At 38.6% G+C, this 17715-nt stretch overlaps 1 protein-coding gene across 1 annotated transcript; it reads left to right on the top strand.

Moving 5' to 3' along the window:
* Positions 1–9998, top strand: LOC139711849 (malate dehydrogenase, mitochondrial-like). Its single transcript, XM_071623704.1, has 8 exons — positions 1–131; positions 3706–3958; positions 4688–4797; positions 5393–5596; positions 6623–6721; positions 7969–8019; positions 9007–9108; positions 9699–9998. Exons 1-8 carry the CDS (start codon positions 60–62, stop codon positions 9822–9824), a joined length of 1017 nt encoding a protein of 338 aa, XP_071479805.1. The 5' UTR covers positions 1–59; the 3' UTR covers positions 9825–9998.
* The last annotated feature ends 7717 nt before the right edge of the window (positions 9999–17715 follow it).

Genomic DNA, 17715 nt, shown 5'->3' with positions numbered 1-17715 from the left:
AAAGCCGGTGTAGGACGGACCTAAACGTGTGGAAATTTTGCCTCAAAACAGGTTTAAATATGCACAGAAACGCTATTTTCAGACACCTCCTGCGGACGCAAGCTCAAAGGAGCTTCTCAACGTCATGCCAGGTAAATATGACTCTGTTCTTTCGTTTGACATGTTTGAAATTACAGCCGGCTTGGGCTCGGGCTTCGGCCTAAGTTACACTGTATCATGCATATTGCATGGCCATATGAAGGCACGTGAAGCCTTGGCCCGCCCGTGCCGGCGTGGATTGCCCTACGTACACAGCACAGCTAGCACTTAAAGTCTAACCGTTCTACGCAGGCTAACCAGTTCTAAGTTTCTATACAAAAAAAGTAGGTCTGTTGTAGTGTTAGGGCCCAATATTATAAAGATAGATCTCCATAATGTGAAACATCTCTCCGCTCCGGCTTTAGTTTCTAGTTTTCGGTGAGTTTCGCACCGCTTCGTCAATGATCTCCAAGCATGCGCAAACTCACCCTGTCCCTGGACCCTGGGCCTGGTTAGGCCTATTCATTTAACGTTAGACCCTAGTCAACCTAAAATTAATTGCAACTGAGTCTCCAAAGTTGAATAGAAGTTAGGTTTTAACACTTTAAGTAAAAGTGTCAAAAAATCGCTTGAAATTCTGCTGTGTACACAAGTGATCAGCATAATACAAGATTACAAATATGTTCAGCACGCGCGCATGCAGTAGCACTATTATGCGCTTGTCAATGTAATGACGCACCCCACTACCCCCGGACATGGGTGCGTCATGGTCATTTTTTGACTGACCACACGGGGTTTTTGACGGACACCACAGTCACTTTTTTGACCGACATAACGCTGCAAGTGACGAACACCACAGTCACTTTTTTGACGGACAACACGTTGAAAGTGACGCACACCTCGGTCACTTTTTTGACGGACATCCTCGGTACATTTGACGCACCCCCGTAAATACTGAAACGATTTTTGCATACGTTTTATTCAAGTAATTTCATTTTCTTTTGGTTCGTACACATAATTTGTAAAAGTTTCGGCAAGTTTCCCTTACCATGTAAGCACCGTATTGTCATTCACCGTACATCACGCTGCTGCTACGATATTCCGTGCAGTAGTATGTATTCTGTGCATGCAATCCATACATGACAATCACATGTGTGCAGAATGCGCTGTGTGTGCGCGGCCATTGCTAGTGCGGTGGATGCATACTGCTGCAGCGCAGGTAGGTACACACCACGCCACGGCATTCATATTCCCGCTCGAGTACTGCGTAACTACAGCCAAGTCGCGGTACGTAGAGATGGATCGCACAGCTAACAGCGTCGCGCGCGCGTCTGGCCAGCTGGTCGGGCTATCCCGCGAGCAGAAAATGGCATGCGGCAAGCAGTTCTTCTGCTGCCGTTTCGACAGGAAAGATTGAACTAAGTTGTTACATCGCTGAACAGTCCCTGGTTTGAGATTGAGTGTGCATGATTTCATGGGTTTGTTGGAGGGAAAATGTAAGGAGAAAGGGTGGCTTTTAAATACTTTGCTTGCCAGATTCTGGCAAGCATTTTTTCCTCTTATTCCAAAACGCTTCCCGACTTTGATTTTCACTTGCCGCGGGAAAGCGCATAAGCGCTCACTGTAATTTCACTCGCGGTACGTGTATCCAGCGTGCAAAAATGCGTGTTATTTTCCATAGCCAAGTGACGTACCATGACGCACCCCTCGGTCAAAATTTTGACCGACAATGATGGGATTTTGACGCACCCCTCGGTCAAAAATTTGACGGACAAAGCTGGTAAAATGACGAACACCTGGGTCACAAATTTGACGGACCAAACGAGGAAATGACGCACCCATGTCCGGGGGTAGTGGGGTGAGTCATTACATTGACAAGTGCATTAGCAGTGCCAGTAGGCCTCAACTAGACTACCTGTATGCGTCGATTGTTTGATCTGAATGTAGTGATCACAGTGGCTTTTTCTATGGTGTCTTTGAACTGTTGAAAAGAAATTTGTTTTTCCCCTTTCCTCGGCCAAGTCTTGCAGGAGCTGTTGCGGCTTTTACAAAGCGGTTGAGTGTGTGCATGTGTACATTTGTATGTGCTGCCACTTAGTTATATTTCTTTCTCTTTCTTTTCTGTCTTTTCTTCTTTCATTTTCAGGTATTCCTAACTTTTCCTTTCCTTCATATTAATCATTTCTTTGTGGGTTTCTTCTTGTCTGATTTTTCTCAATTTTCTATTTAATCTTACTTTCTTCCTAATTGTTCTATGTTTCCTGCATGGGTTATCTTTCACTCCATCTGCCCTTCCTTTCTTTCCTCTCTAATATCTTATGTTTCATTCTGTTGAATCCTGTTTGTTATGTCGTTTTTAAGCTGTATAATTCTTTATTTTCCTCCTATTCATCTTTGCTTTCATCGAATTTTGATTCATCTCTCATTCTATTATTCTACTTGGTGCTTTTTTTTTCGATCTTTTTCTTTGCTTTCCTCTTCTTTTCAAACATATCCAACTCTCCCTTGCTTTCCTTTGTAATGCAGCTTTCTCTTCTTTCTTGCTTTCCATTATCTTTTCTTTTTATTTTTAGTGTACTTTCTGTTTTGTAAACTGTTTCATTTTTTCCAGGTTTAACTTTTTGGTGTCTTTTCTTTCATTTCTCTACCCCCCCTTTTTTTTCTAATCTTTCCCTTTATATTCTGTCACCCTTGTCTTATAACCTTATTTTTTCACAATCTTCTTTCATTCATAAACACACACACGCTCTCACACACACACACACACACACACAAACAACATGATCAACAAGCCCAAACCTCAACCAATCTCTGCCACGACTCGGTACAAGCCGAATGGCAGAAAAAAAGTCTATTTTTTTAAAGATACCATAGAAGAACTTTCTGTGATCGCTATGAGATCACCACATTCAGATCAATAGCTTTGCTTGTTGCCTTGCCGTGAACGTGCTTTGTATACCGTGCTGCGCTGTCTGAAATCTGCTCACACTGTGCAGCGCAGTTATTGCAATACGAACTAGCTGCGATCAACATATTCTGACAAGTGTAAAAGTGTCAAAATGGTGAAAATTCCATTTCTATTGAACTTGGGTCTCACTCAGATGCAAATAATCATGGCTGTTGGATATTTAGAGTGAGTTTGTGCATGTTTGGAGATTAATTGACGAAGAGGTGCGAAAGTGCACTAGCGCTCACCTCTCCTTCCCTGCATATACACGACCATACTAATTACAATATTGGTGGAGTACAGTTAATTCTGAGTATACTGACGGGAAAGAAACAGAAACAGACAGCAGCAAGAATGTGTGTACAGCCCTGGTACTTCTTTCAACAGAAAATCTTCTCTTTTAATATCTTACTCATAATAATCGGAATCCCACTCTAAACTGGAGTAGAAAATATCTTGATTGTGTTAGACCTAATGATGTAAGAAAATTTTGCCTGCCCAAAACTTCACCGGCGAATTTCGCGAAGAGCCAAGATTCACAATTTAAGTAAAATGCTCATGAAAGTCTTTCACTGTTTGTCTGCTAGACACATTGCATGGAATGCCAGTGGCAATTCCGGAAAGTTTCATGAAGATTCAAGCTAATTAGCAAAGGGAAACATGCAAAAGTGCTGATAGGTGAACACAGCAAGGGCTAATCAATGAGTCTTTTGTTCCCTCCTGAAAATTTAATCATCTAGGCAAACTCAAAGGTAGCAGTCCTGGGTGCAGCAGGTGGCATAGGGCAGCCACTCTCACTCCTCCTGAAACAGAGTCCACTGGTCAGCCACTTGGCCCTCTATGACATCGTCCACACCCCGGGCGTCGCTGCCGACCTCAGTCACATCGAGAGCAGGGCCCAGGTCACTGGACACGTCGGGGCAGAGCAGCTAAACGATGCCCTCAAGGGCTGTGATGTGGTCGTTATTCCCGCTGGAGTACCAAGGAAACCTGGTAAATTTCCCACCATCTCTCTCTTGGATTTCTCTTGAGCTTTTGGGGAGAATGTCAAGTTCATTCAGATTGAGTGACTTGTTTTTGAAGTCAAAGTACACTGTAGATAAAGTTCAGTAGAGTCTTCACTGATAACTTCTTTGTCCTCATTGTATTCTCATTGACATATGAGATAAGATAACATAGTTTTTGAAAGAGAAATTAGATAATGATCGGAAATGAATATTATTTCACTTATTTAAAAGTCATAGATGTGGGTGTATGTGTGTGTTTATAATTTCTTTTTCTTTCTTTTGTACTCAAAATAGCTCTTTATGTATACTGGTAAGTGGTCCTTGACAGATTGTCTTGTAGTCAAGGCTGGAATAAATTCAAGGAGGAATATGATGTTTGCTTTCTTTTTTGAGGGGGACATCATTGAAGTCAAATCAACAAACCAACTTCTTTCTTTTATCCATTGTACTCTGCGACGTGACTTTCAGTACAGGGAAAACCTGTTATAATGAGGTCATGTGCCAGAACCATAAAATTTACCCTGTTATGAGTTGTAAACATATTAAAACTATAGACCTGCCAGATACAGAAATGCAATATGGGGACTGCCAAAATCACTTTGTTGAAAGCAAGCTCGCTAGAACAGGGTTTCCCCATACTTTGAAAATAGAGCTTTTCTTTGTTCAAAAAAAAAATTTAATTTCTGAGATTTGCCTTCATTGTTGTGCTGTGTAGGTATGACCCGAGATGACCTCTTCAATACAAACGCCTCAATTGTGCGAGATCTCTGTGAAGCAGCAGCCAAGGCATGCCCAGAGGCCCTCGTTGGAGTTGTCACAAACCCAGTAAGTAACAACAGTGTGGCTGGTGTGCAGATCGGGAGGGGGGCAGGGGTTTTCCCCACATGAAAAACGTGAATGTTTTAGATGTAGACTGGTGTGAAACTATTAATGTTGCTGGCAAGAGAAAACAAAGCCTGTCTAAGCAAGCAAATCACTAATGCATGATACTTTCCTCTATGTTCATTGCCACTTGTGTGAATTTCAAAATCAAAAGTATGTCTATTAGGATTTTGTCATGTTTAGGATTTTACATGGTGGATGTAAGATGTTCCTAATGTTTTACACCTATTCTGCTTTCTTTCTGCTAGAACAATGAGGTATGTATATTATGTGCGATGAAAATTGATTTAAAGAAATGGGTCAGGTGATAAAAATATTTGTGCCAGTGAAAATTTACTTCTTTTGGTATGTCCTAGTGTAAATATTTGTTGGCAAACAATTACCAGTGAGCTGGTACAACAAATTTGATTTGATGGCTTAATTAGATGGATAATCATAATTCAGTGCAATGCAGATCTCTTCACAAGAAAACTAGATCCAAGAATTGGAGAAACAAGTGATGAATCTCAGTGTTGTCATCATCATTTTCTTCTGGCAGGTAAACTCCACAGTCCCCATAGCTGCTGAGGTCTACAAGAAGTTGGGTGTGTACCAGCCCAACAAGATGTTTGGAGTGACGACGCTGGATGTGGTCCGTGCGAACACATTCGTCGCCGAAGCCAAGGGCAACGATGTGTCGGCCACCTCAGTCCCTGTAATTGGCGGTCATGCTGGCATCACGATCATCCCACTACTCTCACAGGTATGTCAGTAGACAATAAGGGCTCTAGCTGTCAAAATATGTGAAAATGTAGGAGAGGGAGGGAAAATTCCAGAAATGGGAAGTGTAGGTTGTGGGGGCATTGTGGCAAAGTGGATAAGACTCTGACTTTCAAATCAAAGGTCCGGAGTTCAAATCCTGTCAAGTGCCCGCGTCCTTGGACAAGATGTTTTTACCCTCCATGTCCCTCTCAACCCAGGTGTATAAATGGGTACTTTGCAACGCTGGGGTGATAATAATGGCAGGGCCCTCTGGTATAGCAGAGGCAACACTGGAGAGGCTACCCTGGATAAAGGAGACCATATTGTCACCAATATTCATGGATAAGTGCCGGTCCCTTAGAATAGGACAGTGCAATCGATCCGATTTAAGTTGGCTGTATGAGATGAGTCCTTGCCACGTACATGAAAGTCAAATACTGGTTTGAATGATAATGATAGAGATATATTGGCTATGACTTGTCTGACTGTCCTTAGAAGTTTACTTATGTGCGAGTACATTCTTTGATTGAGTGAAGTGGAATAATGTTCTTGCAGAGCTATTTCTTTGGTCCCAAGAGCTTGGAGTTCAGGTAAAATTGACTCTTGCATGATTTTCTGTGATGGATATTCATATTGCATATGAAACAACAGGGGCGGATCCAGGAATTCTGTAAGGGGGGGGGGGGCAACTAATATTTCTGTTGCCACTTCTGGGTTTCATTTCATGTTTTCGTTTTTATTTCTTTTGTTTTTAACAAAAAATAAAGGGGGGGCGTGCGCTAGTTGCTCCCCCCTCTGGATCCGCCACTGGAACAAAAATCTCAATGTTGGGCATCTATCCCCAGTAAAATGATCTCCGTGCTGCCGCGGATACCTCTACCATAGAATTCAACATTTTCCTGTGGAAGGAAAAACACTGTTAGTTCTTCAATTTGATAATACTTTCATCATTTGATGTGATTGCATGAAGACCTAGCCACAAGTTACTTTTATTTGCTTTCCTCTCCCTTCTCCTTATCCCCTTCAGGCCACACCGGCGGTGTCCTTCTCAGATGAAGAGCGTGAGAAGCTCACAGTCCGCATCCAGAATGCTGGTACAGAGGTTGTGGAGGCCAAAGCTGGAGCCGTAAGTTGGTCTGCCACTCTTGTGCATGCATGCTGTGAACTAGATGCAGCACTGCACTTACACTTCCCTGTCTTTTAGCATTGTGAAGACATTGCAATATGTAATTCCACTGATATCACAAGAAAACCAGTGTGAGTTTGTTGTTGCTGTTGAATGGTTATTAACACTAGTGCATAGAATAATTTCTTTCTCTTTGACTTGGCAATGAAGATAATACATGATCATCGTATATTATTAAGGATGATGTTTTGAACCATAGTTGCACAAAGCTACTGGGAAGTTATGCTGAAGACCATGGTCCTGATGAAGCTTGAAATGTCCGGATGTGGGTTTTGATTTGTTTATGTTTTTTGATATTTCATGCATTATGACCAAATGTCAGTCATTTGATTTTGGAATGATATCGATCTGTAGATAATTTATTGTAAACCTTGCATTCACTGCACTATGTTCTGTCATTTAATTAAAATGGTCTCTATGACATAGGAGTAAAACTTTGTAGTGTTGGTCGTGGTGTTTTCAGAACAATTCTTAGATATTAGTATGATAAATTGTAGTAGTCAAAATATATTGTGTAGATGTTTCAATATTCACAGAAATGCACAGAACTGGGATTGAAAGCTGAGGGTATTGTTTAGGATGAACAAGACAAGACAAGGATGGTTTCTGTAAAGTTCCACTAGTACTCTCGTTTGCTTTCATTCAGCTACCTAGAAACCTTTCTGTCAATATTTCATAGGACACTTTCATCCCTTTTTATAGTAGTTTTAGTGTTTAAATGTGGATTATATGTAGTTGACACACGGAAAGAAGTTGAAACCATCCAAACTTCCTTCTCCATACCACATGATAATCTCCATATGAGATGGTGGCCACCCATCACTTTGTAGCCAGCTATTGATATACTGACATAGTGAATATGACGCATTGCAGTCTGTTGAGGGTCAGACAGAGATTGGAATGGAGATCTTACTGTCGTGACCATCAATCAAGGTACAGCGGACTCCCATTATAACGAAGTCCTTAGGACAGGCAGTTTTCTATTATAACTGAACAAATAAACAATGAATATGCATAGAGTGGATAATGTTGCGGCCTGAATTTTTACTTCGTTGTAACCAGAATTTTGTTAAACCGTGTTCGTTATAACGGTAGTGCACTCTACTGTAGTTGGATCATTTTATCTTTCTACCTTGTTTGTCTGAAGTAGTGAAAAAATATTTCTTTGATCTTATTTTCTTTGACAGGGATCAGCCACTCTGTCCATGGCCTATGCTGCAGCAAGATTCACCTTCTCAGTAAGTCTTGAAATTGTGTGCATGGGTTACATTGTTTTCCTTGGGCTTCCTCCCTTTCCCTGAATTCTTAGACAGCATTCACTGTGTTCGCCTTCTCTCATTTTGCATTCCTTGCCTTGACTTTTCATCTCTTTGATTCCCTTTCCTTGTGATGTATTTCATTATTTTCTACTCTTCTCTCTCTTTCTTTACTCGTAGGTACTCTTTGCTTCCTCTATTGTTTTCATATCTCCTCTTAAACAGTCGACTCCCGTTATAACAAAGTCCTCAGGACTGGCAGTTTTCTTTCATTACAGTGAAATGTCGCGATAACTTAACAAATGAACAATAATAAGTATCGAGCAGATAATGTTGGGGCCTAAATTTTTACTTCGTTGTAACCGGAATTTCAGTATAATCGTGTTTGTTATAACTGGAGTGCACCATACTTACTTCCCTGCTATGTCTTATCTTCTTTATGCTTCTCTTTCTTTCCCCCTATCCCCTTTTAAAGTTAAAAGTCCATGTCATGCAGCGATGTTTTCCAAAATCACATTATGTACTGATACGCTCAGACGTGAAATTCTGTGTCGCGATATTCCACATTCATGAGTTATGTAAAGATGCTTCATTTTTATGAAGGAGAGTATAAGAATATTCATGTGTTGTTCTCTCCTGCGTGAGTGAGTTATGGAGATATTGAAAGCGGTTTGTTACCAAAGTTAGCATGTAGGTGCTCAGCAGGTTTCGTTGCATGATTTGATTTAGAGTAAAGCGAAGCACTACAGGCAACCTTACCTGTCTAATCTATTTGGAGTGAAGAAATCGCTTCAGCTTAGAGAAAATTCAACTTATGAGGGATGAAAATCAATAGAATATAAAGAGAAGAGGACTTGAAAAGACCTTCGACTTTGACGATTTTTCGCCCTATGTGAGGTCAACGTGAGCAAGGATGACTGTATAATGTATGAGAGCGTGTAAACATGGATATAACTCTCTTTTCTGCAGCTTCTTGAGGCCTTGAGTGGCAAGGAAGGAGTCATTGAGTGTGCGTTTGTTGACTCAGACCAGACAGAAGCTGCATTCTTTGCCAACCCAATCTTGCTTGGTGTAAGTATCATTCATCTTTCTGTGCCTCCTATTTTTAGTTGGCCTTTTATAGGAATGTAACATTTTCACTATGACAGTTACCGAAATTAATTTTCACTTATCACTTTTCTGTAGTAATTTGCAGCAGGAGGGCAGGGCATGCACCAAATATCAAATTGAAATGCCTTCAATTTTGATCTCAATCAGAAAAGACATTAAAGATTATGTGAGTAATATGACTTTCATTTGATTTTATCTCTTCTCGGCTCTGTTACATATAAAGATACAGTAAAACATATGTCAGAAAACCAAACATAAGTCGGTTATCAGCCAATCAAAACTGAGTTTTCAGAGTTGTTTTTTTTTTTTGGGGGGGGGGAGGGGAGGGGGTCAACCCAGGCAAGCAGGTACACAGGTTTGTAAAAGCCTGGAATACAGGTACATGTACAACCACTGTATCCCACTAGAACTGCCAACAAAACTCCAGAGAAGTTCCTTAGTGACAATCATGTAGGCTTTGTCTTTGTCGTCGTCATATACCATTGCGGGTATCCTCCCCGCTGTTTCAAGTCTCTTTCCTTAATTTGATCTCTGGTCGCCTTTACCTTTAGAAAAATGGCATGGAGAAGAACCTGGGCTTTGGAACGCTCTCTGAGTACGAGAAGAAGCTTGTCCAGGCTGCAATGGCAGAGCTACAGGGAAGCATCAAGAAGGGAATTGAATTCGCCAACAAATAGACCCATTCACCTCTCACTTGAAGGCATAGCAGGAACTATTTTGTACCAAAAAGGAAGGCATTTTAGGTTTTTGTATCCTGGTGTGCCCCCACTCCAGATTACACTTTTTTTAGTTTGTTTATTTGAGCAGATTTGAAAAGTGTGATTCTCCCAGTATTTTGTTTTTGTGTTGAATACTGTTGATGTCTCTCCCTGTTTTTTCCTTTTGCACGCTTAGCATGGCTGTTTTCATTTGCATGGTTGTTCATTCAAGGAACATTATTACCAAAATAACACTTCTTGGAATATTGTGAAAAATGAATTCTCCATTTGGTATTGACGACAGATATTAAATGTACAGAATTGGATCCTATTGTTGAAAAGACAGTTGAATTCCAGTCCATGCTTTAAGTTTCAACAGATGCAGGGTTGGTATGAACAAACTTCAGAGGTGTCAGTCGAGCGCACTGAAAAAGTGACAGGGTTAAAATGAAACAGACACTTTCTTTGTTATAATTCCGCTAAAGAAATCACCATACAGAAATGATTCAAGATAATTTTATGAAATTGATTATCGTCACGTTGATTTCTATAGAGATTCTGTGGTGCTGCCAAATATACTACTATGTGAGTAGTCATGCATTGTAGATCTTTTATCTTTAATGTTAAGAGTAAATAGTGCTCAGTATTACTGTTAATATGAAGATGATTACAGAGCTTTCATATCTGACAAAGAGCATTATCTATATATGTATTTGCCCCCAGAGAGCAAAGATGATTTGCACAGCAAAATTAATATGTGATAATCTGAGAGATTAATAGCAACTTCCAATGTCGTGTCTGTTAAAAGTTGCCATGCAATTTGACATATTAATATATATTCCATGTTGGGATGCCACACTTGCAGGTGTCTCTGTAATAAAGAGAAATGAATACATACCTTGAAATTTCACGACCTACTTTGTGTGTTGAAGGTTTGGAGTACTTGCTTGTAATGGCTTTGACTGCACTGTAAGGTTCAAGTAAAGTACATAGTACGGATTGTGTACATGTATACACATGTATACATCATTTATTGTGCTTCAGCTACAGATCCTTGAAGGGTGCCAAACCATTCAGTACAAAGTTTACTGCCATTCTGTTAACTTGAAACATTTATTACAGATAGCAAACTGCACATCATGTTCACAATAAGCAAATATCTGAACCGTCGGCATTATCTGCTCTTAATAATGCAGCTTTCAGTCATGTTAATGTTTTTTTTTTCTTGTTCTACTTAGAAGAATCATTCTTTGCAACTTTATGTCAGCTTTTAAGTGTATGAATTAGTCCCATCATTTTGCGAATGTAGCCTTGATGGACTAGCAGTTTTAATGTCAGCTCTGTAAAAGTTGACATTCAGGTTTTAACTTGTCTGTGTATTCTGTGAGGTTAACATTTTCGGGTGTGAATGAATGAATGAATGAATGCATGTATGCATGTATGCATGTATGTGTGTGTGTATGCATATATGTGCGTATGTATGTGTGTATGTATGTATAGTATGTTTGTACGTATGAATGTACTTATGTGTCTGTACTAATGTATCCATGTGTGTGCGTATGCATCTATCTACATTGTATATGTGTCTGTGTGTGTGTGTGTGTGTGTGTGTGTGTGTGTGTGTGTGTTTGTGTGTGTGTGTGTGTGTGTGTGTGTGCATTTAGGTTAGGTTGGATGTCTGTCTGTACACATGCACACATAGATAGCGGGAGAGAGAATCAATTTTTCAGACTGCTGCACAAAACAGAATACTAGTACACATATCCAACACAGGATCCACTGTCTCACCTTACGCACTAATGGAGTGGAGGAAGATAGGAGAGAACGGGTTGAAGTGGAGGAGCGGAGAGAAATCAAGTCTGAGATGGGGCAAGATTATTACATATCTTATAAACAATAAGCAATTTTACACAAAGAATTCTATTCAAATTTGTTAACACACAGGCTCATTTGACTTTGTGAGAGGCATGATATATTACATGTTGAGACGAAAAATGGCATGGATCTGAATGAACTACGTGTATGTATCAGGAAGGTGACTCATTATACACTGATAAAGCCGATTCACTGCTGTTCGAATGACGGACGCTGTAGAATTATTACTTTCTCTTACGACCGACGTTCAACTTAAAGGGACATTCCAGACGATTTTCATAATTTCACATCATGTAGTACATAAATCGACAACTCCATGTATAGATTTGTGGAATTTATTGTGATTCTTGAGCAGAGAAACAATACTTTGAAAAACCTTAAACAAATTACACTGAACAAGGATGATGACATAGGAGGTTCACATATTTCAGAAATGTAGCAGTGTAATTTCATTACAACACCGCTTGCTTGGGAGTTCACCTGTGTATGATCTATGCATGCCTTCTTCTTTTGTTCTGCTTCCACGAGCCCCAACTCATGCATTCTTATGGTGACTCTGCCATGTCATCCTTGTTCATTGCAATTTGTTCTAAATTTTGAAAATATTCTTATTCTACATCCCAATTATCACAAATTCTGAAACTCTGTCCTCAGTATAACTAATTTATAGTTGTTCAAATGTAAAAATCTGAAAGTCATCTGGAGGTCTCCTTTAAGCTTGTACTTCTGGATGCATTTCTATCCGTAATAAATGGTTTCGTTGACAAGATGTCTGTATTTGCACCAATAATGTGATACAAAGAACGAATATTGTGACATTTCCTCTTCATATGTTCTCTGATTTGTTTAATCGATTTATGCAATGAATAGAGTACAAAAAAGAAACACACACACACACACACACACACACAATGACATCTTAATAGCTGCGTGACCTTGTTTGACGGATACACCCCTCGTTGTTTGTCGTTTGGCTGATTATACAACACATAACAACTTTGTCGGCTTTGGTAGCAAATGACTAAATACAATGTATTCATATGGTCATTACATAATTTTGTTCTTCGTTTATCTATATTTCCCCGTGAGGACTGTACGGTTCACCTCGTCCTAATTTACTCGGTATATAGAATCTAGTGCACCTGTAGTACCATTATGTTGACAACCCTTCATGCAGGAAAGCGTTATTTTCATTTATTTATTTTTATTTTCTTTTACAATCTGCTAGGAACTATCGTCGTTACAAATGTATGCACAAATGCAAAGTATGTAACTGTACCTGTTACAGTAAGATGTTGAGTTTGACCCGCATAAGATTGTCATGATAATTTTAATGGTGGGTTAGCTGCATAATATTTAAATGAGTACATGACAAAAGAGAATCTGAGAAAGGCGATTGATATGATAATTATAACATAGGGCAAGGTTGGAAAATGTCCTACTTCTTTGGCACGGAATTGAAGGTATGTCTGGGACCATCTGGATGGGGCCGAGTCACGGCGAATAATGTCCATGGCATGGAGAAGAGAAGAGAGTAGAAAGCCTCCGAAGGACGATTTGGACCCGAGATAAGAGAGCTCACTCACAATGGTTGCGCATTTGACGAAGTCCTATTGAGATGTATAGTGGATTCACTGAGATGGGAGGGCTTTAATGAAGTGATTATTCTATTGAGTGGTAAATCGACAAGGATTGCTTCAAGAATGATGAGTTTAGTACTTTTAGCGGCGGAATTGTCTCTCCTTGCATGTTGGTGTCTTGTTTTGCTTGAGGGAGCTAGTCATGGGATGGGCGACTTGACCGGTAAGTGGACACTAATATAAACTAGAGTCTATACAATTATTATAAATTCAACATTGAAGTAATACCATAACCTTTCTTGAAATCCCCGTTTCACGCTCGCCTTCGTTGCCGTTAGTGTTTTGTACGTTCTCAAGCTGTGTTTAAGTCGCTTGAGGCATTAAATGAGATTAAGTGAATATGTGCAATATTTTAGGACTAATACTGTATTTTACATTACTCTGTTATTGTTTTAAGTTTTCATCGTTGTATATAGATTAAGATACTGGCAAAATACTTATGATTATACCTAGATCTAATTTGTTTTAATGTTATGTTGGTTACGTGCACCTAATATCTAACATTATCAGCGATGCGTCTACAGTAATAGGAAGCGAAATACAACAGCATCGCGTTTAGTTGCCCAATACTGTACAGCTAAACAACGTAAGTTGTCACACTGAACCTGCCAAAATTTCCAGCAAACAAAAACCAATTGAAACCTTAAAACGAGTGTACAGATTAACCGGGGGGCCAAAAGCTAAAAACAGAGGTCGAGTTGCACTCTCTCTACAAACTAAGTAGACCATGCTTATTTTCAAGTTTTTATTGTAACAAACAACATTCCACTGGTCTACCTCAAAAATTTTGTTGCGAAAGCCTCCAAATCCAAGATGGCGTCCAAGATGGCCGCCATATTTACTGAATTTGTTATTTAAATGATAGAATTCGATAGAAACATCAGATTTCATCAAATGTGATGTCATATCAAAGAGAATAAAATTTTCTACAAGTTGATACCATTTTTGTGGGTTATTGTGATAACTGGATTGAGATTTTAAGAAAAAAACACTCATTTTTTGATATTTTTCTGAAAAAAGGAAAATCATGAAAATGCTTGATTCAGCATAAATCAGAGAAAGACTGAAGAATTATCTTGAAACGTTTCAAGAATTTTGTTTGACATATAATTAATATTTGGAGAAAATTAGGGGTCAGTACCATTTTCGGTTCGGGAGTTATAATGTCTCAAACTTGAAAACTCACTACGTAAAAATGGCCACTTTAGTTGTGACCAAGACCTTGTTGGTCATAAAAAAGCTTGCGCGCGCCAAGACTACTACACGCACTACTTGCACTGGCGATTGTAGCAGTGCCAGTGGTGCGTGTAGTAGTCTTGGCAAATGCAGACTTTTTCTTTGACAAACAAGGGTTTGTACCTGCAAACTAAATTTTCATACCAAGTGGTAGCTCAGGTGATACTGATCGCTATTATTTCAAAGTAGATTGTTCTGAAGCAGATGAGATGAAACCAAAAAAAAAAAAGTGTCAAATAGAGGTAGTAGCTTGAAACTTGGCACCAATCTTGTTATAAATAGTTTAAAACAGAATTTAGATCAACCGCTCAAAAAAAAAAATCAAGATGACAGCCATCAAAGTTGACATAGTGCATTGCGCCAAATTAAATGTATTATTTCAATTTTGATACTATTTTGTCTGTTGCGCTATCTTAAACCGTCTTAGGTTTTTATGGACACATTTTTAAAACAAATCGAGTAGAAGTTTTTACTTTTGATGTGAGGAGTGAATAACAGAAAACGGTGAATTTAGAGTGAAATTGGAGTGATTTTTGAGTGAAAATGTTCATTTTCACTCATTTTAGAGTGATCTTAGGCAGGGCCCCACACTAACTTTTATTTTTGGTGGCCCAAAGGCAAATATCCGACCTTTTTCGGTGGCCCGATCAGGCCACCAAATTCTTCATTTCTGACATTTTGGTGGCCCGACGTGCGTTTTTGGTGGCCCTGGGCCACCGGACCACCGTTAGTGTTGAGCCCTGCCTTAGGGATCACTCGTCACACTTCGAGTGATCCCCGAGGTCACTCTAAAATGAATGAAAATGAAAATTTTCACTCTCGAGTGATCCTGATATCTATATTATGGGAAAGCATCTACCAATGGCATAAGTTCAGATCAATTGTGACACTATAACCCACAAGAAATCAGCCTAAAAACAATGTAAGAAAAATCTGATAACAGTAAATACAGTTTCAGCATGTTTATTTGTAAATGTGAATATACAGCACGAATAATCAATTTGGACAATTTTATTCGAACGATATACTGAAAAAGTAATTTCGCACAACACATTTAAGAGCAAAGTTGAGAAATTGCCGCCATGTCAGATTTTTTTTTTTTTTTGGGGGGGGGAGGGGTTCGGATCAGAAGGGCTTTCAAGGACATCTGCGGATCAGACATTATTACACATATTATACCATCATCATTCACATTTCTACAATAGCAGAGTAACATACAAGTAAAAAAGCATATCTTGGATACAGAAGCATTTCTTTTTTATCAAAGATTGGGCCTTACCCAAACACTGGAATGAGCTCCACCTCCCCCCCCCCCCCAAAAAAAAAAGACCCTCAATATGGTTTACACTAGTACAATATCGTTCGGATGTATAGAAACATGTAATAGACAGCAATATAAGAAGATTGAACAAAATATATCAAATTATAAGTTATAAGTTGAGATTTAACTTTCACGCAAAACACTAAAGGTATTGTTTATCATTGGGAGAGATATCACATTCGATTTATATGTGCAGGTTAGTAGTATCACAAAACATTCTACCATGTAAAAAAAAATATAATAAAGCCTAAAACATACGGAGATAACACCATTTCTTTTCAAGAAACCATAACCATGATAACTGTTAACAATCTAGCTATATATAAAAAGACATTCTTATCAGATCTATTTAGTATACTAACAATATTTAGCATTGATTATACTGATTTAAGTTTGTGCATTAGTTGTTCTATCCCTAACTCACAGTTTAGAACTAGTTTGAGGAATTAAGTAAAGCTGGGTTTTTGTTTTACGTGCACTAATCACGTGCTAATGGTAAATAATGCCTTGAACAACAACCTCGATTAATTACCGCCATCTTGAATTTTGTGTGGATACTATTTTTATCGCTAAATAGTACACATTGGCAAAATTTGTGCCAAATTCCAAGCTCCTATCTCTTTTTGGAAAATACTTTCTGTTCAATCTTATCTGCCTCAGAACAATCTACTATGATGAAATGCTACAGTAATAGCGACCAGCGTCACCTACCACTTGGCATGAAAAGTTAGTTTGCAGGTACTTGCAAGTCACTAGACCATAACAATATTACATGTGACCATGTAAACACATTGTATGCAAAATTTATAATGCATAAATATAATTTTTTCAAGTTTTAGATGTTAACTTGTCAACAGTGTATGATATTGCCTATAATTCCAGAAATATGAATTATGTCTCAATCTCGGTAAATCTCAATCTCAATCGCAGGTTTCAAAACAATTCTTCAGTTCTTCTTTTATAAATATTAAATCATGCATTTTTACATTTCTTCCTTTTTTCAAAACAATTTAAAAATATGTATCCCCCCCAAAAAAGAAGCAAACAACAACCCCCCCCCCCCAATTTATCACAATACACAGCTAAAACGGTATCAACTTTTAGGAAGTTTTGCTCTCCTTCATATGACATCAAATTTGTTGCAATCCAATGTCTCTATCAAATTTTATGTTTGAAATGTTAAATTCAATAAAAATGGCGGCCCTATTGGACCGCATCTGTACTTTGGAGGTTTTTGCAACAAATCTACTGAAGTGTACTTACGGAACATTGCTTAGTATACTTATTATTATGTATGGTCTTGTTTATAGAGAGAGTGGAACTCGAAAAATAAGGACGATCTTGGATTTGACCCTCTGTGACGTCTTTGGGAACAGATGCGTGCAAATATATATTATGTTAAATTGGATTTCAAGTTTTAGACATTATAACTCCAGAACCAAATACAATACCGACCCACAATTTTCTCCAAATATTGATTATATTATGGGAAAGATGTTAGTTTCTGCATGGTTTTCATAAACATTCTTAATTTTATTTTTTTTTACTTTTTAGAGAAATATTCATCGTGCATTCTGAAAAATGTCTCCATAAAAACCTAAGATGGTTTGAAATACCATTAAAATGTTCAGAATATATAAAAACCGTATAAATAGACAGCAAAACAGACAAAATTGTATCAAAATCGAAATGATACATTTACTTTAGGCGCAATACACTATGTCAGCTTTGATGGCCTGCAATTTGAATTTTTTGAGTGATTGATTCAAATTTTGTTTTAAACTTTCTATAGCAAGGT

This window comes from Diadema antillarum, unplaced genomic scaffold (genome assembly GCF_040938485.1).
Source record: "Diadema antillarum isolate AM-2024a unplaced genomic scaffold, OU_Dant_1.0 scf00000040, whole genome shotgun sequence".
Classification (NCBI taxonomy): Eukaryota; Metazoa; Echinodermata; class Echinoidea; order Diadematoida; family Diadematidae; genus Diadema; species Diadema antillarum.
Note: the sequence above shows the minus strand (reverse complement) of the source record. Positions and strands in the feature narration are given on the sequence as shown.